This window comes from Mustela nigripes, chromosome 13 (assembly GCF_022355385.1).
Source record: "Mustela nigripes isolate SB6536 chromosome 13, MUSNIG.SB6536, whole genome shotgun sequence".
Lineage (NCBI taxonomy): Eukaryota > Metazoa > Chordata > Mammalia > Carnivora > Mustelidae > Mustela > Mustela nigripes.
The window spans coordinates 72,842,934-72,867,640 of NC_081569.1; the positions used below are offsets into that span (position 1 = coordinate 72,842,934).

Genomic DNA, 24,707 nt, shown 5'->3' on the forward strand with positions numbered 1-24,707 from the left:
TAAAAGGATAAAATCCTATCCTCTGGAGAAAAAATACACCCTTCAAATCCTATGAACAGCTAAAATTCATAGGCCTAGCCAACCCAACTACTGGCTTTTATCACTGCAATTCTTTTTTATTTTATTTTATTTATTTGAGAAAGATAGAGAGATAGTGAGCAAGTGTGCGTAAGCAGGGGAAGTAGCACATGGAAAGAGAGGGAGAAGTAGGTTTCCTGCTGAGCAGGGAGCCCAATGTGGGGTTCCATCCCAGGACCCTGGGATGGGCTTAAGAAGGCAACCAACTGAGCCACTCAGGCATCCCTATCACTGCCAAGTTCTATCTAAGAAACATTCTCTTTGTTTTCTTTCTTTCTTTTTTTTTTTTTTTTTTAAGATTTTATTTATTTATTTGACAGACAGAGAGCACAAGTCAGCAGAGAGGCAGGCAGAGAGAGACGAGGAAGCAGTCTCCCTGCTGAGCAGAGAGCCCGATGCGGGGCTCAATCCCAGGACCCTGGGATCATGACCTGAGTGGAAGGCAGAGGCTTTAACCCACTGAGTCACCCAGGTGCCCCTCTCTTTGTTTTCTTATTAATTTAAAAACAGGAGTTATATGCACATATTTAAAGCCATACTAAAGATGCTTTGTGGTGAATAACAAGTTCTCCATAAGCACTTATACACTCTATATAAACAAATGTGATTTTAAGGGGTAAGAAAAAGACATGTTTTATGAAGTTGGTCAGAGATAAATGTGTCAAAGAGTTCTAGAGTTGTGATTTTAAAATTAGGTATGTACAAGTAAATAGCCTCTTTCTCCACCTATCGAAAGCTGAATGCTGTTCTATTGGATCATAATGTTGTTTTGATGCTGTAAAACTGCAATGATAGGAGTCTAAGTGACTGCTTCTCTGGAAGCACTTAAGTTATAAGTCATCAAAGAGATGTAGGCTCTTTAGAAAGTTTTGGTCATGACTGTTTTGGAAAAAAAAAAAAAAAGACAACTGGAGGGGACCCTTAGACATAAAACGGGAAATCAATAAGCAGCACATAAAGAAGAAAAACAAGATAATGAAGAAATGAGGAATTACATTCTAGCTCCCTGTAAGGAAGTGAACTGATGCAGACAAGCTTCTGGGAAAGGTGACATCTTCTATTATGGGCACATGGCCACATTAAGTGTCTTAAACCAAGTGTTAATAATATGTGATATGTAGAAACTGAGCACTTTTAGCAAAGGGTGGAGCCAATGCAAGTTAAGAAATGTATTTCAGGAGTTGAAAAGCAAGGGTAAATGTAAGATTTCCAAGATTCCAAAGCCAGAAGCCTTCAGGCTGCTAGACAATAGAGAAGTGAAGAATGTTTATAAGGGCCATACAGGAAAATACTGTCTTCATTCTAGAAAACAAATCCTTGGATATGAGTAAGAAGCAGGAATTATAAGAGAATGGAGGGAGACCGGGCAATGACACCAAACCTGAATCAGACTCATGTTAGCTGAGTAACTTAACTAGCATTTCTCCACAATCTCAGCTTGCAGATTTAATATGAGAAAAAGGAATGAGGACTTTATGCCCTATAAGCAAAAGGCTGGTTAAGATCCCCTGGAGCTATACCTTTGTTAAAGAATCTGTATACGGGGGCGCCTGGGTGGCTCAGTGGGTTAGGCCGCTGCCTTCGGCTCGGGTCATGATCTCAGGGTCCTGGGATCGAGTCCCGCGTCGGGCTCTCTGCTCACCAGGGAGCCTGCTTCCTCCTCTCTCTCTCTGCCTGCCTCTCTGCCTACTTGTGATCTCTCTCTGTCAAATAAATAAATAAAATCTTAAAAAAAAAAAAAAAAAAAAGAATCTGTATACGGATAACCATTTTTTAACTTTTTTTTTTTTTTTTTAAGATTTATTTATCTGACAGAGAGAGATCACAAGTAGGCAGAGAGGCCCACAGAAAGAGAGGAGGAAGCCGACTCCCTGCTGAGCAGAGAGTCCACCGTGGGGCTCAATCCCAGGACCCTGGGATCATGACCTAGCTGACGGCAGAGGCTTTAATTCACTGAGCCACACAGGCACCCCAAAACGTTTTTTTTCTACTAATTTTCCTAGACTGGACTCTTCTTGAAATAATTAACTAGTGGCAATAAAGATTTTGATCACGCAACCATGATCTAGAGGTGATTCTAGACAACTTCTCACTACAGAGAATGGATACTGTCTCTCAACATGTTAGAAAAATCTGAAGAAAGTGGTAGAGAGAAAAGTCAAGAAGGAGAGCCAGGAAGGATGTTATACATCAATTCTTCCTATCTGGGATTTGGTCTACAGCACCTAAACAGGAGGTTGCTGGAATATAAGCCAAAGATCCTGGTTAATTAAAATACTAAAAAACTATTCTGTTAGTCATTCACCAGTTGAGTAGATTAACAGGGGTAGGGCCGAGGAAGCCATATTCTTAAAAACAGTTTAATATTTAAAAAAAAAAAAAAAAAAAGCCTCAGATGCCATTACTGATTAGCAAACTGTTACTAAAAACCTTCCTTTAATGAAAATCTTATTAAAGAGAAAACCCTCAAAACATCCAAATAAGTGGGCACCCCAAGAGTTTACTGGCCTATGGCAGACTAACATTGCACATCTTGAAAGAATCTGATCTTCTGGGTAAACTCCAGGCATTACCACTGATGCAACTAAACATCACTAGAACTCCCAACTACCACTCCATTTAGGACCCTGACCAAATTCTGTGTCTAAGAGATTCATATTCTAGACAAGATCAGAGGTAAGAAAGTTTATGGCAGAGGGACGCCTGGGTGCTCAGTTGGTTAAGCCGCTACCTTCGGCTCAGGTCATGATCCCAGGGTCCTGGAATCGAGACCCACATCGGGCTCCTTGCTCAGTGGGGAGCTTGCTTCTCTCCCTGCCTCTGCCTGCCGCTCTGCCTACTTGTGTTCTCCCTCTCTCTCTCTCTGACAAATAAATAAATAACATCTTTAAAAAGAAAGTTTATGGCAGAGAGTACACTGAAGAGCACAAATGGCAATTGTTAGCTACTCTACAATTTACTACATTCAACTCTTCTAATTTATTTTTTACCTCTATCTTTCCTCTTCTTTTCCCTGTTCTTGCCCGCCTTGATCAATTACCACCATAGGCAAAGTCCGGCTGATGACAAAAAGCACTGAAGAGACTGGTTAACCTTTATTCTAAATCTTTATTAGCTTTTGAAACCTTATTTCTGTTTAAGAATCCATTTTTCAGGGACGCCTGGGTGGCTCAGTTGGTTGGACGACTGCCTTCGGCTCAGGTCATGATCCTGGAGTCCCGGGATCGAGTCCCGCATTGGGCTCCCAGCTCCATGGGGAATCTGCTTCTCTCTCTGACCTTCTCCTCACTCATGCTCTCTCTCACTGTCTCTCTCTCAAATAAATAAATAAAATATTAAAAAAAAAAAAAAAAAAAAAAAGAATCCATTTTTCATTTTCATTTCAAATTACATTTAGAACTGAGACTCTTTTTTTAAAGAGAGTTCCTCATCAAATCATGTTCCTATCATGAATTTTCAATGGTTTTCACCATTACTTTAGAATAAAAAACTCTCATATTCATTGGCTTTTGATATTCAAAGCCCTTGGCCATATTATCCTAATGTACCTTTTTAATTGTTCCTCTGACTATTCTTGAATATGAAAAGAACGCTTTACTCTAGCTAGATTCATTTATTACCTCTCCTTTAAAAATATCACATTTATCCCTAGCTTTATGCTTTCATTCCTTCCTAAAAATACTCTTGAGAGTTTCCTCTGAACCAATTCAAATCCTACTTATTTCTAGGGCTCAGCTCAAATACCACACCTTCTTCATGAAGCTCTCTAATCACACCAGTCCTCAGAGAACTTTTGCTCTATATTTTTATGATCTGTGTGTTTACATTATTTATGTGGCACTTTAAAACACACCATCTTCTGTTGTTGCTTTTATATGCAATTACCTTCTCTCCTGAAAACATTTTACGAAGTGCTAACTCCCCATATGGACCATGGAGATACGTATATAGCAGAAATTTAATAAATATTTTCTTGACTTTTATTTGAGAAGAAACACTAATTTAGAAGAGTGTTCCCCTTCCTCCTGGCTTTACAATCAGGGAAAAGAGTGCTAAGAGCAAAATGGATCAATTGAGGCTCTGCTACTTTTGGATTTAAGGAGAAAAGAGATCTTTAAAATAACTTATTTTTCTTCTATCACTAAATATCTTCTAAAAATCTATGTTCAGAAAGGAATTCTAGGGGTGCCTGGGTAGCTCAGTCAGTTAAGCGTCTGCCTTCGGCTCAGGTCATGATCTCAAGTCCCAGGATGGAGCTCCACGCTGGGCTCCCTGCTCCGCAGGGAGTCTGCTTCTCCCTCTGCTCATGCTTGTCACTGCTCTCTCAAATAAATAAATAAAATCTTAAAAAAAAAAAAAAAAAAAAAAGGAATTCTCTATTATCAGAAGGGTTAGTAACTTTGACATGCTCTAAAAATATTAAATATGGAATGATCACCTCCCATATGACCTTTAACATTAATTATGATTCAAAATACTTTAAATGTACACATGGGTTTAACATATCTATCTATTGCCCATGTGTCTTATATACATGTTTTCCTAAAAGTATACCATCTTAGGTAGTTTAGAAGATAAATGCTGCATTTCTGGATTTTTGCTTGAAATATTATACAAAATGAGTGCTTAATTTTTATATGAAAAAACTAATCTTGCCTAAACTGACTCCATACACCGAGTTAGAGATCCTTGTAATATGCTCACATGATGCGCCGCACTGCTTCTCAGAGCACACAGAACAACAGTAACTACTGTATAACAGTTTGATTAATGTCTAACTCTTCTCTAGGCTATACTTTCCTTAGGGCAAAGACTTGTATTTTCTCTCCTATTTTCCTGGTGCCTAGCATGTGCCTAGCATACAATAGGCACTAAACAAAAATTTGTTATATGTATTAATGAACTATGGCAGATACCCATTTTGGGGGGGGAAGGATTACTGGATGTGCAATATGTCATCTATACAACTGGTGAAGGGATGACAAAGGGTTTTGACTACTGCTCAATGCAGAGATAGAGGACACTGAAGAGATATAGATGAGAAGAAACATCATACGGCCTCAGGAAAAACACTCTGAGGGGTTAATGCAACATAGAGGTGAAAGCAGACTTCCAAAAGGACATAATTCCCATGACAAATAGATATGAAGTATCAGTGTCACAGAATTTCCCTGGGACTCTTAATGGAGGCTTAGGATGAAAGGAGGCCTAACTACCTCCCCCCACCAACTACGCAGGATTGACAAAACAGCGCAGTGGGGAGGGAGATACGTACTGGGCGAATGTCTGCTGAGCTCCAGCTCTGGTCTCTCCAGGCTGCTCTGAAAGTCAGGAGGCAGCAGGGAAGCCACTCCCTCAGGATGGATCATCTCGTCCTCCGACTCAGCTGAAGCTTCTGCAAAGTACAGATTGGGTCGGGGCAGGGAGGGAGTGAAGGGCTAAGCATGTGGGAATATGTAGAGGAATGAAGGAGATCAGGCAAAGTCACGGGACACAAAGTATATACTAAAAAGAGCACTGTACATAGAGAAAAACTCCCTGGGATTAAGATCTACCTCATTTAAAGGGTAGCTTAATTTACTTAGAACTCTTGCTGCTGGCAGGAATCCTCTTCTAACAGAGAGTTAAGTTGTTTTCTTCCCTGACAAGAGGTAAATAAACAACTCACTTGGCCTAACTACCAAAGCAAGTAAGTAGCAGTTTCAGCCTTATTCCTGAAATTGCCTAGTTAAACAGGCCTATCTACACAGTGACAGGAGTAACAATGAAAAACTCCTTGTGACACTCTGGGCTTACCTTCAAGTTCTGCAGCTTCTCGGGCTTCACGTTCCAGACGCTGCCTAAGTAGCTCCTGCTGCTTTTCCAGATACTGCTTTATGAAACTGTTCTGGCTCATTTCCTCGCCAATCTGTGTAGAAGACATGGAAAAAAGAAAAGTTGAGGAAAGCAAACCAGGGAAACGGAAGGAAGAAAATTCCTTGGAACAAAAGCTTCCTCCTTATATTTGAGCCCAAGAAAGATAATCAAAATGTTGGAAGGTCCTCTTCTAAGCTACTCTTGTTGAGGACCAAAATAAAAAATCTCATGATTCATAAAAGATGACAAAAAGAGGAACTGCACATAATTTCTTATTCTAAATATTCTGATCCCAACCAGCAATGCCCAAGTAACTTAAAATCAAAATTCCCATAAAATTATGCCTTTTAATCTAAAAATTTAATCTAAAATATTATCTAAATTTTTCTTCCCTTAGTAACAAGAACTGAAAAAATACTAGTTCATACTAGGTCATTTTTTTGTTGTTCCTTTCCAGGAATCATTTTGTCAAATATCTCCAAAATTCAAATACAGTACTTAGAGTATGAAACCGAAAGATTAAGAAAAGGGATGTCTGTTCAACATTTAGACAGAGTTTTAACTCCGTTTTCTTTGGGTGGGAAGAAATGGTAATATTATACTTAAACTCCAGGAGTTTAATCTCTTTTCCCATTTCTTCCTGCAACGCAGACTTCCACAGCACTCTTCCGTCCTTCAGTTTTCTCTTTGCAAGCCCTCCTCCCAGAACCTTCTTGCCTAGCAAGTCCTAGTAGAACTCCAAAAAAAAGGAAAAATATCTGAGTAAATACTATTTATGGTTTTAGTTATCTTTCCTAAGCATGGTAAATGCTTATCTTCACCTAAAATAGAGATGAGTCTCCTCTTGGTATTCAATGGACACATGAAGTATGAGTTGCATGTATTAGAAAGCATATGCATTTGCTAGAAAAAATCCTAGATTAATGAAAGCAAAGCTTCAAAGACTAAAATGCAATGAATAAAAGGAATATAATCACAAACTGATTAACTTACGTAGTTTCTTAAGCTTATACTTAACTAAACATTTGTAAACTGACTAGACTATGATATAGCTTAATGAAGTGGTAACCAGGGAGTAGGAAGGCTCTCTTGTTTTTCCACAGTATCTTGGGACTTCATCTAGTACCAGAGCTGCACAACACAGCACTAACGAAGACCTGGATGTTTTCCTTTATGTATGTAACATACTATAATGAGGGGATTTTAAGAGCTGAAAAACATCTTATGAGATCAAAATGTCTAAAAATCTTATTTTTTTAAACTGTGGGGGCGCCTGGGTGGCTCAGTGGGTTAAAGCCTCTGCCTTCGGCTCAGGTCATGATCCCAGCATTCTGGGATCGAGCCCCGCATTGGGCTCTCTGCTCTGCGGGGAGCCTGCTTCCTCCTCTCTCTCTGCCTGCCTCTCTGCCTAACTGTGATCTCTGTCTGTCAAATAAATAAAATCTTAAAAAAAAAAAAAAAAAACTGTGGAATGACGACTTCTAAAGAAATCTTATGCTGAAACTCAATATATAAAAACAGATAAAAGTAGATCTAATTTAATTAAAAGGGGAGTGTGAACCCCTGCTCACTTGGGAAGAAAGTTATCTTCCCCAGGAAGCCCCCAAAAGCAGCTCTACAAAACCAAAGTCAAGCAATTATAAAACCTGGATTTAGTCCAAACTTTTCTCATATTGTACATAGGAACTTAGGAATCCAGGGCCTCTAAAGGTTAAGTTTCTTGCCCTAAGTAACAGAGGAATTAATGATATTTAGGAGGAAAAGCATAGTCAGTATTAGCACTAGAGATGGTGTTTAATTTCCAAAAGACTGAATTCTTCAAAAATCTATGTCAACACAAGAATTCTTCTTACAAGTATTTTCTTCCACTGCCCTACTATCTACTTTATTTCTACATTAGAAGACATCCAACTATTCTTCCCAAATCAACGGCAAATAAATGACTTCAGATTCTTGTACTATACTTCATCAGTTGGAACCACATCTTTCTGCACATACCACTGCAAGCATCAGAAATTAACTAATAGCTTTCCTAATTCAGTTCTTGAATTCTTTATTAGAATTCAGCTGTCCTGGTATGAGGAAATTTTCAACCCAGGAACTTAGGAAAATACTGGTGCGGATGTAAGCACCAAGTATACATCATTATGTCCTTCTATATGTCTGTGCATCCAAAAAAGCCCACCTTATCTAATAAACCTTTTTTCTTACCTGGGAATTTGGCTGGAATGCAGCATGGGGTGTTGAGTGTTTCTGTAAATTTTCTAGCATTAGAGCCTGGTACAGAGAAGGGCAAAAGTCAGAATCTAAGGGAATAAACCCCAGCCCTCCCCAATCTCTTCATTGAATGCAATGGCTAACCACACACACTTAACCTGTACTCCTTTTCCAGGGACCTAAAAGCCCTTTACTAATTCTCTTTCATCTTCAGAAGACCCTTAAAAGTAGCCATGGTTACTGCTGCCAAAAGTACAAATGTAAAATGCAGGCACATAGAGAAAATCATTGACTTGGCTATGTAATAAAATCAGTGACAATGACAGAACCCGTACTACACTCTTTATTATCTTCTGTACTTCTTACTAATGCCCCTTCTAAATCTGGCCATTCAGGTAAAATGACTTCAAATACTCAAGTCAGCTTCAAATACAGGAAACCAACATGGGGCTACTGGTTGTGGTCTGATTGAGTTACTTGGTCAGTTACCCAGGACTAAATGTACTTGAATGAACTTGTATTGCTTCCAACAGAGTGGCACCTAGATTTTTCAACTATATAAAAATTTCAAAAAGGAGGCTACAGAACAAAACCACCACAGACTCTAAACTATGGCTGACCCAATCCACACACAAAACTGTCAGCTTCTGTAGAGACAACGGTCTGTCAATTTAACCCTTGAGCCAACCCAAACCTAATCTACACTACAGGCCATGTATCCTAATTAACCCCAATTAAAACCAAGACATTTTCATCTTCCCTCCGTTTACACCGAATCTATACATACAAATCCACCTACTTCATGACGATCCCACTCTAAACTACTCAAATCGATTCAAAACCCCCAACATATACCAACCTGCCCCACCTCTCTCACCAATATTCACCAAACTCTTATCCGCCCAAATTGCTTCTGGATGCCCTATAAATTATACACCCCTCTATAACCGAGTCCCTTCAAATTAAGGTTTCTCTTCATCTCACCTACTAATCTAATCAGGTAGACATTTTACTCTATCCCAATCCTATTCTTCCGGACACCAACACCGACACCAACCCCATTAACTCCTCCGCCCAACTATACCCCTAACTCCGACCCAGCCCAATTCGCCCCCCTCAGGCCAGCAACGCCGGTGGTAGTAGTGGGATTTAACTCCTTCTGCAGCGCATGCGCCGAAACCACAGACACAAACAAGGAGGGGGTGGGGGAAGGAGGAAGGAGCTTAAGACACTCCGGGAGAGTAGCGCGCACCCTCCCATTTTGGGCTCGCGCCGCTGCCGTTAAGGCGGGAACCGGCGCTATCTCTATTCCAGCGCGAGCCTCACCAACCACCGTGCGCGCGGATCCGGAGGCTCGCGCTGGCGGCCTGAGCTCGCTCGCGCGGAGCCCGGACACTGCGCCTGCGCCGCGGCAGAGACTCGTCTCTACCGGGTCCGCTTCCCTCCGACACTCCGGCAGCGCCGACTTCTCACCCCTTTGAGCCGCTTGACCAGGGCACTCTTCTGCCCGCTCTTCGCTAGGCCTCGCTGCTCCAGTGCGGCCTTCAGGTCGGTCACCCGCAGCGCCTGAAGAGGCTTCCCGTCCAGAGTCACCTCCTCCAGCTCCGCCATCTTGCGTGAGGTACTCGGGTCCGTCCCGACGGCTTCGGGCATCTTCGGTAATTTCCGCCAACGCCCTTCGAACGTACCGAGCTGACCCCGCCCACTGCCATAGTCAACCCCTCGATTACCACTCAGAACTCCCCGGGTTCCTCCGGAACTGCTCGGGTATTTCCGTCTCTACATCGGCACCAATCAGTTCTTTCCCTCCTCCCAGCCACTTCCCCCTCCCTCCCTCTGCTTGCAGAGCTCGGTTATTTTCGTCTTACCGAGGCTGTGAATCGAATGTACTCGGAAGCCGTCGACTCTGGCATAACCAAAATCGGAGTTACTCGGCCATCTCCGAGCCTAAGGCTGAGACGCTGAGGAGCTTGGGTGTTTGGGGCTGGTCCGGGACCGGAAGTGCGTGGGCTGCCGGGCTGGCCGTGTTTAGGGTTTTCAGGAAACATGGAAGCAGGGGCGACAGTTGGAGTTTAAGCACTTTTGTGACGGTCTTCGGGTGCCCTGTGAGAGGAAAGGGGAGGTAAGCGGGGTAGAAGTCTCTGTCTAGGCTGGGTCAGACTCGGTGTTTGCGGGTTACGCTAGAAGGGCACACTGCCCGCTCTGCTACCGATCCCCCTGCCGCCTCCCAATCGCTGAGTCCCCGCCACTCCCATCTAAGACTACGTTGCTCTTTGGGTCCTTGGAATGCCAGGCTCTGTGGCCTCCAAAGTGGGCAAGTGGCAGCACCGTGTTTTGGGGCCCAAACTGTGAACTGATTCATATTCTTTGAACTTGAGTTTGCTGTGGAGGCCGTGTCGCAAGACCCGACGGAAGTTTTTTCTTACCCGAGTAAGAATAAAGTTCCTTAGGAGGAATTGCTGTGAAAAAGGCGATCTCCTGGACTGTTTGGGTACTGGACTGATGTTGATTGCTTAGGGGTTCTTTTCTTTGTTACTACAAATACTCCCAACTTTCAGCAGAGGAAACGCAGACAGAATAGGTTATTGATAAGTAGTTTAAGGTTTTCATTGTTAGAAATTCAAACTGTGGAACTCGAAACCTATTCAAGTTAACTGACCTTCTGTTTGCATTACTGATGCAAATCAATGGCAGGGTACCACTGGGTATTTTGCATTAAACCTTGAAAATGTGCAAAGACATCAGTTGTTACACATCTACTGCAGTGTAACACTTATTAGACTCCTAAGCCACCAAACCGACTAGACTTCAGTCTTGAATAAACATGTGGCTTCTGTTTTTTTTTACTGTGTTATCTTCTTTGGGATGAGGCACCCTCACTCTGCTCTTAATTTTTCGTGGTGCTTTATTGGAAATATAAGGAAGAAATGGATGTTAGGAAGTTCTGGGCATAATTCAGAGGCTATATACACATTACAAAGAAGGCTTTTTCATCATACGTGATTTTTTTTTTCTTTTCTCACCATTGATAGCTCTGGATGATTAGCATCTATGCCCAGACCATCTGCATGTACTAGATTTTAAAATGTGTACCTTTTTTCATTTTAAGGAAGGTGAGATGCACTAACATTAATCGTTTTTTCTTCGGTCACCCTGGAATACAGAAGTAGGCCAGGGAGAATGAGCAAGAAATATGTTGGTTATTTTTAGGTTTCTTATAAGAATAATGGAGAGAAGAAGGGGTTAGGGAAGGTGATGGGTCTGAAAAAGAGGGAGGTTGGCAAGTATGAAATGAAGTTATTCTGGAGTGACTTCTCTGAGGTAATCGGATAATAATCTATATGAATTACCCTTTTGTTTTCCTGTAAGCTGAATTGTTGAAAAGTAATTTTATCTGTAGATGCTGGTTTTGATAAGATTTCTTGTTGGGAAGTTGTATTTTGGTTACTCTAGAGAGTATATAACAGTGCTTTTATGTTTCAGGATGCCACTGGAATCATCTTCCTCTTCAGTACCATTATCCCTCCCTTCTCCCCTACCCCCAGTACCAGATGGTATTACTAACTCTTCCCCTCCCCCAATGTCTTACATCACTTCCCAGGAGATGAAGTGTATTCTTCACTGGTTTGCCAGTTGGTCAGGTCCACAGCGTGAACGTTTCCTACAGGACCTGGTAGCTAAGGCACTGCCAGGAAAATTACAGCCACTGCTGGAAGGGCTGGAGCAGCTTAGTGTGTCTGGAGCAAACCGACCACCTTGTATCTTTGAGTGCCAGCTACGACTTTGGGATCAGTGGTTTCGAGGTTGGGCTGAGCAGGAGCGCAATGAATTTGTCAGGCAGCTAGAGGTCAGTGAGCCAGACTTCGTGGCGAAGTTTTACCAGGCAGTGGCTGCTACGGCTGGTAAAGACTGATGGGCATTAAAGTCAAGAAGATAATCACAGCTGATAGAACTGCAACTTCACTGCGAGATCTTCAGATGTGTCACTTAAAGGCCTAGGAATGGTATCCTGATCCGCTGACTGAACTTTCTGACCAGTACAAGCTTGATTATTTGTTTGGAGGATGAAGGGGCAGAGGGAATGGGAGAGAGAGAATCTTAAGCAGGCTCCAGGCCCAGCACGGAGCCCAACACGAGGCTTGATCTCACAGCCCTGAGATCATGACCTGAGCCCAAATCAAGAGTTGGACGTTTAAGGGACTGAGTCACCCAGGCGCCCCAAGGCTTGCTTATTCAACGTTAACAGCCTATCAGCTGAACTGTTCATATGAATGTTTTCCATCTAAGTCAATCCAGATCAGCAGTCTGCCTCCTAGCTTGTTCCTTTCTACATGTCACACCCTCAAGAATTCCATGGCTTCTTTTGCAAGTATAACCAGAAGGAACCTACACATTGTAACCCAAGTCTATTGCTGGCCCATGGGGCTATAAAGTAGAGCCTTCCTATTCCAGAAACAGAGAGAAGGACTATTAAAAAAAGGTCATGTTTTTGTAGATTAACTGGATTCACATGGCTGGTTTCACTGCCCTTATCAGATTCTGGCATAATTATGTTGACATCCCAACTATTAGCTTTCCTAGTAATAATTTTGTAAGATTATGGAAAAATCGTTACTCCTTTCCCACACTGATGTTTATTTGAATCTAAATAGCAATGACTTTTCCTAAAGCATATGTGATATTCTTGGAGCTGATAACAGATTTCCTATTCTGTAAGTTTGCTTGTGAAACAAAAACAAGTGACACTCTTCATAGGTTGAAGGGTTTATTTTTTGTATCAGAATAAAGAATGAATCTTCAGAACCATGTCTCTTGCTTTTTTTTTTTTTTTTTCATTACAAGGCTAGTACAGAGGTGATACCTAAAGAAAGAGGCATTTTGAGAAAAGTAGAACTGAAGTGTAGACTTGCCATCCAGTTGTCTTCCAAGAAATAATCTTCCATATCTATCCTGTTATTCTCTGGGTAACATCACACCTCCCTCATTCCTGTAACTGGGCCCCTTGTATCTTGGAGCTCTGGTGAACCGTAAGGGCCAGATGGTGCCACCAGAAGAGTAGCTCGTTTCTGATAGGCCATGGTTCCCAGTGCACCCACCAGGATAAGCAGTGTTAGGCAGAGTCCTGTGGACAGTGCTAGATGGGTCACAGAGGGTTTATGGTCCAAGGTAACCAGCAACCTAGGAACACAGAAGTAACGTTTGTCTTGGAATAATGCCTAGGCTTACGGGTGAAGGACTTCACCTTTATCCTAATACGCAGAGATCATGAAAGCCTGCCTCTTCCAATCAGTAAGCTACAAAGGAAGTCAGGAATATAGAACCTGAAAGTAGGAAAAAAACCAAGGTCTGAGCCTCCCAGCAACTTAAGTTATTGGAAGGAGATCTAACTTGGCAGTGAGGGGAAGTTTAAGGGAAGAGTTAGACTATGGTGTTTGGGTGACTGGACATGGTGCCCCAGTAGTACTTAAGGGAGGAAGAGGACTAGGATCCCTATGTCCTAGACTTGGAGAAGTCCAATGATTATGGAGGGAAAGGTGTCCCATAGTGACAGACCTGAGGTGATCATATTAATTGTCTTCCGAAATAACCCTAAGACTACATATGAGTGAGAGCTTAATGCAATTTCCAACATCTGGACTCCAGAAATTTGAAAGAAAACTACTTGGGATATTCTCTTACTTGATGTGTCTTGTGGTAAAGCTGGCTCCTCCATAATGTACTTCTAGGGGCTTCTGCTGGAGAGTGAGGGTCAGGTGTCTGTGCAGCATACCAACCGAAGGCCCTTGGCAGCCAGGGGACTTGCTCATGTACACCGTGAACACCAGACTAGTGGTAATGGAGGGGCTGTGGAAATAGCACCTATAGGGACATTTGGATCTTTTTAAGGGAGGAGGAATCCCTGGAAGAGTATATCTCCTGAAGCAGGTGCAGGCTTAGGAGTGGGACAAAGTGTTCAGAGGAATGTTGTGAAGTAACCCACTTAAGCCGTTCCTGTGGCCCACTGTATAAATCCTCAGCCTGAACTGTCCCTTTACCTGCTGGTGTTGCCTCTGCTCACCAGAGCCTGAAGTACTGCTTCGGTCAGCCCGTCCAGCTCTTCCTTCCCCACCGAGGGGCCTGGGGGCCCAGCTAATTGTAAAGACAGCTGGAATAACAGGTCTTGAGGCGGAAGACTCACAGGTGGGGAAGTAACAGCACCCGTACCTTTGAAAGTTTGACAAAGCCGACCCCGGGGACAGAAGAGAAGACCAGAGTACCCAGGTATCTGTAACGAAATACATGGCAGGATGTATTTAGGACCTCAGTTGCTTGCTCAAGCCCCCCTTCTAAGGAAAAAGTACGATCTAGATCGGGGTCATGGACTCAGTGGGCACTTAGTAAAAAATGAAAGAACATTGGAAGAGGTTGGATAGTACTGCTTGCTATATGCGCACTTTTAGACTTCCTTTTGCCAATGCACTATGTGGCTTTTTGCTTATGATACCCACCTGAATAGCCTTTCCGGGAAGGCATTGGACCCAGGCTGTCCCCTCAGCCCGCACCTCATACGCTCCTCTCTCTGTGCATTGGTGTAAGTAGCAGCGGCCTGTGAGCTCTGCTTCCATCGGATGTGGGATCTCAGACGGATGCCTGGTCTCATCCTCATGGAGCAAGTGTGAAGTGAGGTTGGCGAGGAAGCAACGACTCTGGGAATGGTAAATTTCCCCGTGGGGGTTCTCTGCCCCAGGTGGGAACCCGTTTTCCTTCTTCCAGCATTCGCTCTGAGGGGCGGGACAGGAGGCAGAAAAGTGTTTGCCGAAATGCCTTAGGAATTGACTCTGCTCTGGGCCAGTTCCATTCCTTTCCTTTCTATTCTCTAGTCATCTCACCCCATTGGCCAAGGGCTTGTACATGCGGCAGCCTTCCAGCATGGGGTCGGAGGAGCAGCTTCCCTTATCCAGATGCAGATAGTGGCAGCCCAGCCCGCTGCGTGGAAGAGAGGGCAGCTGACCACTAGGATCCCCAACAGCTGTATCACCCCCCAACCACACAGCACACCTACCTGCCAGTGCAGAAGAAGTCTGAGGAGCCAGCCCCACACGTAGTCACCAGGCCAAATTCCAGGCCAGATCCTGCTGGAGAGAAAGGAAGAGAAAGAGCCCTCCAAACAAAAGAAGCCCCAAGTGTCCCTCAGCTTGAGCTGTGCTCATGGCTTCAGTGACACCTCAGTGGCAGAAAATCCCCCCCCCTCAAACTCTCACTGCCCCCACGGTGCTCTGCCAGTCTCCCCTGTTCTCACCCTGGCCCCACGGCAGCTCCTCTGCCACACTGTGATTGACTCGGTACCAGCCGGAGTCTTCGAAGGCAGCAAGAGTGATGGGATCCAGTCGAGTGCGCCGGGCACCATCAAAGGTAGCAGTCATGATAGAACCCTGGAGCAGTCGGGCCTCCCAGTGTGAAGACAGAGGGCCCTAGGAAGGAGGGAGCTGGTTGCCACCAGACCATTCCCTCTTCCTTCCAGCACCACCAGGCGTCCTGTTCCCACCTCTTCTTCCAAGGGAACCCCTGGTGAAGTCCCTGGCACTCCCAAGTGTCTGGCCAGGCTGTGGCTAACAGCTGGGGTGGTAAGAAGCAGTTGTCCCCACTCATCTCTCCTTGTCACTTGTTGCCTTGTAGAACAGTTCTCTCTAACTGAGCACAGAAGGGGAAGAAGGCAATATGAGGTGAGGAATGCTTAGGAAGAGGGGAGCAGAACTGGAAGGAAGGCATGGGTGGGGGGCTAGTGATCCCCTCTTGTTGACATCATGGGAAAGCTTGCCCTCATTCCTCCCATTTACCACTGGGTCCTGAGGGACAATCCCGCCACTTCTTGAAGAGCTGTCCTGAGAAGCCCAGAGCATGGAGCAATTCATGGAGAGTGACCTGAGGACAAATGACCGCAGGATGAGGGAGACCGGGGGTGGAGCAGGTTGACCTGCCACTGGATAGTTCCTCTGCCCAGTCAGCTCTTCCTAGAGTTGAGGCACCTTCTCCTCCATCCTTAATAGATTCTTTCATTCGTGGGAAGCTGAATGACGTGCCCCCTCTCCCCAACCTGTTTGCGCCTTCCTACTTATCATGCAGCAGTCACCGTGACAATGTCACTATGGCTGAGGCTGGGGCTGGAGAGATGCTGGGCACAGTAGATGATGGTACCAGCAAGGGGTCTGTCTTCCGAGTCCAGCTGGCAGCAGGCAGCGTAGGCTATGACAGAGGGCTGTGGATGGGCCAGGACAAGGTCAGAGGTGGAAAGCAGGGAAGTGGGGGAACACAGAAGCACTCTTCCTGAAAACGGACACCCAGGGAACCCAGCAGGGATAGCTCCAGGGGAAGGCTTTGAAGGGGCTTAGCTCCCACCCAAACTTCATCAACATGACCAAGTCACCTCCAATAATCACAAGTTAATAAAAGCTGCCTTTGTGCTCTCTCCCCCTTCCCATGATATTTAAAATTAAGAGAGGCAGAACAAGTAAAAGGATTTGATTTGAGTCTCACCTCTCCACGGCACTTGGAAGTGTGGGCCACCCACACATACAGGAGAAAATCCGTGTCTTGGACCCCGGGTCCATCTGGCTGGACCAGTTGTGGGGGACCGTGCTCGGGCCACAATGCGTAACCACGGAGATGGGCATCTGGGATCTGTCCAGAAGTGAAATGTTGCATCTAGCTTAGCAGATGAGGACAGCAGGAAACTGGGAGTGAGGAGCAGGCAGTCTTTATCAGAATAGGGACTCCTGCCATCCCTCCAACCCCCAGGTCTCTGATTTGATAAACTGCCAGGAGAAGGGGCTCAGGAAGTTACTTTTGTTAGGAAGCACATTAAGTAATTTTGATGTTAACAGTCTTGGAGAAGTCTAGGCAGGCTAGAGATCTTTGGATTCCCAAATCTGAGAAATTGCTCTCACCTTTGCCTCCAGGCAACTCTCTCCTTGGTACCCTGGGTTCAAGAGGCTGCACCTGCCAAGCGTGAGTATCTGTAGATGAGCTGGAGCCATCTTTGGGTACCCTGAAGAGGTCGTATATACATTCTCGACACCACGAACTCACCTGTGGTAGTTTGGGGCATCTGGGTCCCCCCAAACAGCGTGGCAGTACTGTGCGGGGTCTCGACTCAGAAGCAGAGGGCCTTGCACTGGAGGGACTTAAAAAGAGTGGACAGTTTCACCTCAACATCTTAGAGTTCCTTTCCTCTAGTCATCTTCCTCCCTTACCCTCTGCTCCTCAGCCCTCCCTGTTGCCTCCCCACTCACCTGTGAGCATCCCCTGGAGTTGCTGAGCAGCCTGTCTGGCTGCGGCCAGGGCCAGAGCTTGTGGTCCTCCTCTCATTCTGGCTCCCTCCGGCTCCCAGGCTCCATCTGATACAGGGTCTCTGATAGAGTAGGTTCGAATTCGTAGGGGCTGAGGCTCACGGAAGCCAGACAGGGTGAGGGTGGAAAAGCGGAAGCTGGGTGCAGGTTGGGAGAGATGGGGCCTGAGAAGTGTCACAGACTTCTGCGTCTCATCATGTAGGCATCTGCTCACAGCCGTCCCCACCACCAGCAGCAGCAGGAACATTTTGCAAGTGTTTCTTCTTTACCTGGCCAGGATCCTGTCTTCTGCTCCTCTCTTCCCTGCCTCACTGACTTCCCGCTTCCCCCTCTCTACTCTCTCTCCATACCCCTCCACACCTCTCTCACTTAGCTTTTCAAGATTTGAGTGTGTTGTTGACAAAATCCACATCCACAGTTCCCACCAGGAGGTTGGATGTGAAGAAGGGCCAAAGCTGCCACCCCCAGGGGGTGCTTGAGGTGGGGAGCCGTGTGTGTGTGTGTGTGTGTGTGTGTGTGTGTGTGTGTGTGTGAGAGAGAGAGAGAGAAAGAGAGAGAGAGAGAGCGAGCGAGAGAGAGAGATGTCAGGGGTGGGGAAGGCAGTGTTATTACTTAAGGCCTCAGCTGATCTTTCCAGGGAGGAGCCTGCCTCATTCAGGAATCTCTCATCCTAGTTGCCCTCCTTCTGAGTAGATAACCTTGGAACCATCCCAGAACTACAAAATCAGTGTTAATGTAACGGTGTTCATGGGGACACTCTGTGCTTCATAGATGCTTACTTATCTTATTGGAGATGGGCAAACGAGGCTTCTGCACATCCCTGGCCCTGCTCTCAGAGCTGGGTGGACTCTAACTAAACTGCAAGGCTTTCATGCACCTCTCCTACCTACTCAGGGCACTTAGTAGGTGCTCAGGAAATACACTTTGGCTGACTGACCCCTCCTAGGAAAAGCTGTTGTGTTAGCTCCATGAAGCTTCACAGAGCCACATATGGTCATGCTGGAAGGGAAAGTCACCTCTTAAAATGGACGTTAATAGAATGTGCTCAAGGATGTTCTCACCCAGCTCTTGGAACTCCCTGTTTTCTCTGTTCATGCTGTGTTTTCACATCCTGCTTCCCCTGTCTGGATACACTCCTCCTTCCCTGCCCACCTGGCCAATTCCTACCTTCCCTATAATTACGCTGGGAAGCCTTTTGTGCTTAACACCTTCTGCCCAAATTCCACACTTGGAGGGGGAAGGGAGCCCACTTCACAGGAGGGGCATCTCCTCCCCTCTCTTGCAATGATCACTGGCTTAGTGGCTTTCCCATCCTTCCGGTCCCTCACTCCTTCCAGGTAAGCCTGCTTCCTGGCTGACTTGGTAGCTGCAGTGCTCAGCACTGTCCCCAGGGCCCAGTCTTCAGTTTGTGGATGAAGGAACAGAACCTAACCCCATTGCTTAACTTTTGAAGAAACAGGTCAGGGGTGAAATGACGTAAAGCAACACAGCTAATTAGTTACAGACAGGACAAGAGTTTACAGAAAAGCTGCTGATTTACCAGGGAGGCTGGATTTTATACTTGGACATTACCAAACCCATGGCTGGAACGACCAGTTACAAGGGAAGCAGTCAGATGCTGGAGACAAACCAACTCAGTCGCTTTCCACCTAGGTGACTTTGGTCCAATGCCTCCAGCCTTCCATTTGCAAAAGGGGGATGACTGCATGTCCCTGGTAAGGTTGCTTTGAGGAGGAAGCAAAGACTTCTTCAGGGGCATCTGGGTGGCTGAGTAGGTTAAGTGTCAGGGTCATGAGTTCAAGACCCACATGGGGCTACACGCTGGGCATGGAGCCTACTTTAAAAAAAAAACAAAAAAGGATTTGTAGGGTGCTGAGAACAGCCTGCAGCTCATGTTCAATACCAAGTCACATCAACGGTTCATATTCTACACTTCCAACTCAGTGGAGAATAGCTCTGTTCTTCTTGACACGTGTATCAATCTTTATAGGATTCCTGTTCTTTTTCTAAGGCAAACCTTTTCCTCCAAATATCACATGCCCTCCTTTTCCTGGCTAGGCGGGCAGATTTGCCCAAGGGGGTCAAAGTCTGTGGGGGCTCTCCTCAGGTACCCCCACGCAGCCCCCACCCTGCTGCTGTCACTCCTAGTACTTTGCTGCCCCCTTGTGGCTGCATCGAGGAGGGTGCGCCCCGGCCGGGCCGGAGTTCAGCTGAACTTCACACATGCCTGCAGAACTTCTACCTTCCAGCAGCAACGGCACTAGAAACAGCTCGTGCTTCTTCTGCTGCAATACCTCTTTCCTGCTTCTGCCAGGCAAATTCGTCCTAGTCTTTCCGGAGCCAGCTGAGAGGGTCTCCACCTGCTGAGTTTTTTTTCTTTACCCACCCCCACCTGGGGGGGGGGGTGGAGGTGGTTTGCCTCTTCACTGTCCTCCAATACCAGTTCTCACACGTCTTTCAAGTAGCGCTATTACATTCTCCTGACATTTATTTTTGTGCTTATTTGCCTGCTAGACTGTGGGCAGGGGCTGAGTCTGATTCGCCTGAGCCTCTTTGAAGAGGTGTTAAGTAGGCACAGAGGGATAACGGAGGTAGGAAGGTGGCTGGGAATAAAGAGGAGGTAAGGAGAGAGGGTGAGAATAACAGTTATGTGAGCACACCCTTTGTGCCCAGATGTCTTGCAAGTGCTTTAGAATCATGTATTCTTTTTGGCAACCTTCCAGGGTAGGAATGATTATAATTACCCCAGTTTTACAACCGAGGCACAGCAAAATTAGGCAGTGTGGGTCAGTGGTAAATGTGGGGTTTAAGCCACCATGCTATCATGTTCTCAAGTGCACAGCATGGAGACTAAAAGTAAGATTGATCAATCAGAGAAGCAGCTTGAGAAAGAGGGGGAGCAGGGAGAACGGGTGGAGACAGGAGGGAAGAAGGGTAAGGAGAGGATGAGTTGTGGCAGAGGGTGGGCAGACCACAGAGCAGAAGGTGAAGAGGACAGGAAGGGACAAGGTTAGAGGAGGAAATCAGGGAAGGGAGGGAAGGCGTTAAGGAGAAAGGGGAGGAGGTAGAGGCCAGCTAGGATGAGGAGGGGAGTGGGAGAGGATGGGGACGAGCAGAGCATGTCTCGGTGACCTCATGGTCCGTGTGGATGTTCCATCTGGCATACTGACTTCTCAGTTCCTTCGCTGGCCCATCTCCAGCATTCTCTGTTCCACTTCAGCCAGCCACTCCCGGGAGCCTTATCATCACCAGAAACTGTAGCACCTATGAAATAACTGAATCAAACATCACCCGCTCTGATATGATCTCCTTTCCTTACCGTTGGTTTGCTCAAGTGGGCTTACTGCCGCTCTTCTAGGGGCTCATGGAAGAACCGCTGGCCCTTCCTGTCTTTTCATCTTCACCTCCAGGCTCATCACCAAATCCCTCCTTTGAAAGGGATTTCCTTCACCGTCTGTCCTGTGCCTCCTGCCCCCGAATGTTTGTCTTCTCTACACTGGCCCCCAGCAGCTAAGGACCACTGAGGGCAATCACCCCAGAGGACAGCCTGTGGTCATGCCATTGGCATCATTGACTTCAGCGGGGCACCCTCAAGTCAGAGATCTCAGTCCTCTTCCCTCACGGCACCTGGGGTCTTGCTCCTCCGAGCCTCTGCTCGGTCCCTAGCACTGGGCTCCTCCGTCCTGGTAAAGACAGAGCCACTGGACAGAACAGGCGAAGGCGCGCCTTTTTCATCCTCCCTGCACTGGTGTCTATCGCTGCTGCTGTCCCTTCTTTCTCCTCAGAGGACAGGAAATATCCTCATCCTTTGGGAGGTCGTTCATCCCTCCCACGCTCTGGATTCCTTCAGTGGGAGATGTGGCTTCAGCCCCTCTCTGACTCGGTCTCTTCCCCAGTCCATCAGTGACCAGGAAGGGCTTGCCTGGGGCCTTGGCATGCATTTCTCTGTCTGCTGGGAACCCCTGCCCTTTGCCTGTCTGACTCCTCACCTTGCAGATGTCTGTGTGTTACTTCCTCAAAGACGCCTTGTCTGACCTTCACCTTTCAGTCAGGTGCCCTTGTTAACATCCATCCCAGTCACCCTTTGCTTTTGCCACATACCCCTGCCCATTTAGAATAATCAATTTATTTGTGGTGGTGTGTGTGTCTGTCCCCTTCATGGATCTGTAACTGGGGCAAGAACTGCTCTCCACCTTTATCCTGTAGCTTCTATAACAAGCAAAGTGTCCAGCCTGAAGTAGGTGTTGTAAGTATTTTTTAAAGATTATTTATTTATTTGAGAGAAAGAGAGAGCACAAGGTGGGGAGGGTTGAAGGGAGAAGCAGACTCCCCGCTGAGCAAGGAGCCCAATGCAGGGCTCAATCCCAGGACTCCAGGATCATAACCTGAGCTGAAGGCAGTCGCTTAATCAACTGAGCCACACAGGCGCCCCTATAATTATTTTCTGAGCAAATGAATACACGAATGGGCATGGTGAGCAGACAGGAGGGATGTGAGTGGGGAGGGCAGGTGGGGATATAAGGTAGAAGGTGAGGAGAGGAGATGGGCAGTGTGGGGACAGGATGGTAATGAGGATGGGTGGCATGCAGAGGTGAGGTTAGGGATGGAGGGGAAAAGCGGGGAGAGGAAGACCAGGCAGAGGCATCTCTCTGTGGGCCTGCGTGAGGCTTCCAGACCCTGAGTGGCTTCCCAGGAGCTCTTGTCCCCTGGCCATGCTGCTTGAGAGGTTTGGAGGCCCAGCCCGTAGGCGGGGTTAGACTTTATCTTGGGGTGCAGCCCTAACCTCAGATGGTGACAGAGCGGGAGCGAGCTGGGGTTTTGCAAACCGTCCCGATTGCAGCAGGCCAGCCGGCTCGCTCTGGATGGCGGGTGGGGCCTGGGCTTATCTCCCAAGCACAGCCCTAACCTCAGATGGTGACAAAGCGGGAGTGAGCAGACGTTTTGCAAACCGTCCCGATTGCAGCAGGGTGGGATGACCTGGCCAGGGCCAGCAGTGCTAGGTGTAGGGGGCGACATAGGCTTGGACAAGTTGGGGGCCTCGGAGCAAGTCTGGCTTGTGGGAGCCATTCTGTATGTGGCTTGCCTCTACCTACCTCAGATCTCTGTTTCTAAAACCAAAGGGAAGGTCGCCACTCTGTAGGTGGGGCTCTCCCTGTTAGGAAGCCTGCCAGTTCCCAAGTCCTAGGACCCCTCTGCTCTTCCGGAAGTCAGAATTGGTGGCCAGTGGCAGCCATTTTCCTCTAAGAACACCAACCACATCTCCAGCGGGGTGGCCTCCTGTGCCTTTGAAGGTTTTCCAGGACCAGGCCTGCTTAAAGTTGCACTGACAGGGGCCAGTCAGAAGTCCTGCCTGAGCTAGACCATTCCCACTTAGGAGTAGCACAGGCTGAAAGGGGAGGTGTGCTTGCTGGGGGCTGGCGAGGGTGACAGGAAGTGACTGGCCTGTCGAAGAGGAGGCACACAGGCCCTCAGCCAGCCCTGGCTATCGCTGCTTCAGCATCTCCTATACAGCCCCCTGCATCCCATAGCCCCCTCTCTCGCTGGCGCAGGGTAGGGGTGGAGGCGAAGAGGCCCCTTTCCACCCCCACAACCCCAACCGGGATCTTGCAACACTGGGATGGGGGCCCTGGGGGCCCAGGCATGTGGCAATCCGTGGGGGTGGGGTGGGAGGTGTGCACCGAGCAGGGGAGCGGCTTTCACAAGCAGCCACTGCAGGACTGACCTTGGCTGGCTCACCTTGGGCAGCTTCCTCTCTCTTCCCAGTATCACCAAACAGCCTTCCTTCTCCTCCGCTGTTTCCCCCAGGCCTGAGATCCTGACTTTCAACTCAGCATTCTCATCTGGGTTCCAGGCTCAGCTCATGAGGGAAAACTGGGCCTGAGCCCACTCTAGAGTCTAAAGCAATGGGAATGCATGTGTATGCTGTTTGGATCTTGATTTGCTGGTTTCTTAAAGTCACCGTGTCCCAAGGACTAGTGCCTTGGGGCTCCTTTCTGCCTCTTCTTTCCCTACAGCAACTTGGGAGAAAGGGCTTGGGTACTGGAATCTTGCTCTCTGGCCCATATGGGCTTCTTAGAGACTGAGCTCTCCTGCAGAGGGAATGGAAAGAAAGTTCTTGGCAATTCCATTCCAGATGGAGGAAGGCATTTTCTTGCTCTTCCCTTTCCTCCTCCTTTCCATTCAGCCAGGCTCCTTGGCTTCCTTTCTTTTTCTTGATCATCGGATGTCTTAGGCCTCCCCGCCAATTTGGCACGTCTGCCTCCTCCCAGAAATTTTTTAGGTTTCAACTTCAATGTCACCTCCTCAGAGAAGCTGTCCTTGACCACCCCAGCAGAAATAACCTCCCTTCCTGCTTGTGTATTTGGTTTTCCCGAGTGGAGTAATTAATGAATTTACTAAAAGTGCTTTGTAGAGGTGTGAAGGAACAGGACTGAGGGAGAGCTGCAAGGAAAGATGAAGACACTGACTAGCTGCCGCAGGCTCCGTTACTGCCCCCAAGGCCATAAGGGTGGCATCTGTGAGAGGGGACAATGGAAGGTGCCCGTCCCCGACAAGAGAGAGCTAGGGAATAAGCACTCAACTTTATTCTCCGTGCACCATCCTGTCCCACCTGGAGCACAGCAGGATGACCAGGGGTGGAGGGGATCTAGAAGGGCAAAGGAAGACACCTAGTGTGCACTAGCGTGGTGCCTTTTTCTTCCCGCCCATTCGGCTAAGACCTGGGTCTGTCTCGGTCACCACAGTGTTCTTGACACCCGACAAGGGCCCACAAGAGGAAAGATGTTCAACAAATACTTGTTGAATAAGTCTACTCTGGCCCACACCAGTCGAGGCCAGGTGAAAAGCCTGATTCAGAAAGTGTGACTACCTGTCACCTCCCTGGGACGTGATCTGCCAGAGATTTGGGGCCATGCTCGCCACTGTGCTCATGCACGGACCAGGTGTGCTCTTTTCTGAAGCTGGGGCCGTTACTCTTCTGCAGCCCTGGTGCCAGGCTCCCGCCTCAAGGAGCCGCAGGGTGGTGGGGGGCTGGGAGGAGACCCAGTTCCGAATGGTGGGAAAGCAGCTCCGGGCTGATGCTGAAGCAACCGAAGATCCCATCATCCAAAACCTTGAAAATAAGTCAAGGGGCAGTGGTCTTGAGCTGAGAGGAGGAAATCCGGAGGTTGAGTCACTTACCCTGTTCTGTACAAACCCCCCTTATGCAACCCCATCCCCCTGGGCTAGAAG

At 47.0% G+C, this 24,707-nt stretch overlaps 3 protein-coding genes across 4 annotated transcripts in view; 1 reads left to right on the plus strand and 2 right to left on the minus strand.

The window, feature by feature from the left end:
- ACIN1 (apoptotic chromatin condensation inducer 1) overlaps nucleotides 1–9,936 on the minus strand; it is a 34,770-nt gene extending 24,834 nt beyond the window's left edge. Inside the window, 4 exon segments of the mRNA XM_059372905.1 lie at nucleotides 5,354–5,473; nucleotides 5,875–5,986; nucleotides 8,146–8,211; nucleotides 9,625–9,936. Coding sequence (XP_059228888.1) covers nucleotides 5,354–5,473; nucleotides 5,875–5,986; nucleotides 8,146–8,211; nucleotides 9,625–9,936 — 610 coding nt within the window.
- C13H14orf119 (chromosome 13 C14orf119 homolog) lies at nucleotides 9,732–12,954 on the plus strand. Of its 2 annotated transcripts, none has more exons than XM_059372908.1 (2): nucleotides 9,732–9,809; nucleotides 11,635–12,954. In XM_059372908.1, the coding sequence occupies exon 2, from the start codon at nucleotides 11,636–11,638 to the stop codon at nucleotides 12,062–12,064; it is 429 nt and encodes a 142-aa protein (XP_059228891.1). In that variant the 5' UTR covers nucleotides 9,732–9,809; nucleotide 11,635; the 3' UTR covers nucleotides 12,065–12,954. The 2 variants fall into 2 exon arrangements, with proteins under 2 accessions (XP_059228891.1, XP_059228890.1); XM_059372907.1 differs by lacking the exon at nucleotides 9,732–9,809 and adding an exon at nucleotides 10,018–10,273.
- Nucleotides 12,955–13,115: 161 nt separating this feature from the next.
- On the minus strand, nucleotides 13,116–17,724 carry CIROP (ciliated left-right organizer metallopeptidase). Its single transcript, XM_059372136.1, has 14 exons — nucleotides 17,421–17,724; nucleotides 17,218–17,311; nucleotides 17,076–17,127; nucleotides 16,666–16,809; nucleotides 16,262–16,387; nucleotides 15,969–16,053; nucleotides 15,677–15,822; nucleotides 15,431–15,602; nucleotides 15,194–15,263; nucleotides 15,021–15,117; nucleotides 14,640–14,912; nucleotides 14,187–14,416; nucleotides 13,831–14,010; nucleotides 13,116–13,329 (listed from the first exon to the last, which is right to left on the minus strand). Exons 1-14 carry the CDS (start codon nucleotides 17,722–17,724, stop codon nucleotides 13,122–13,124), a joined length of 2,181 nt encoding a protein of 726 aa, XP_059228119.1. The 3' UTR covers nucleotides 13,116–13,121.
- Between the last annotated feature and the right edge of the window lie 6,983 nt (nucleotides 17,725–24,707).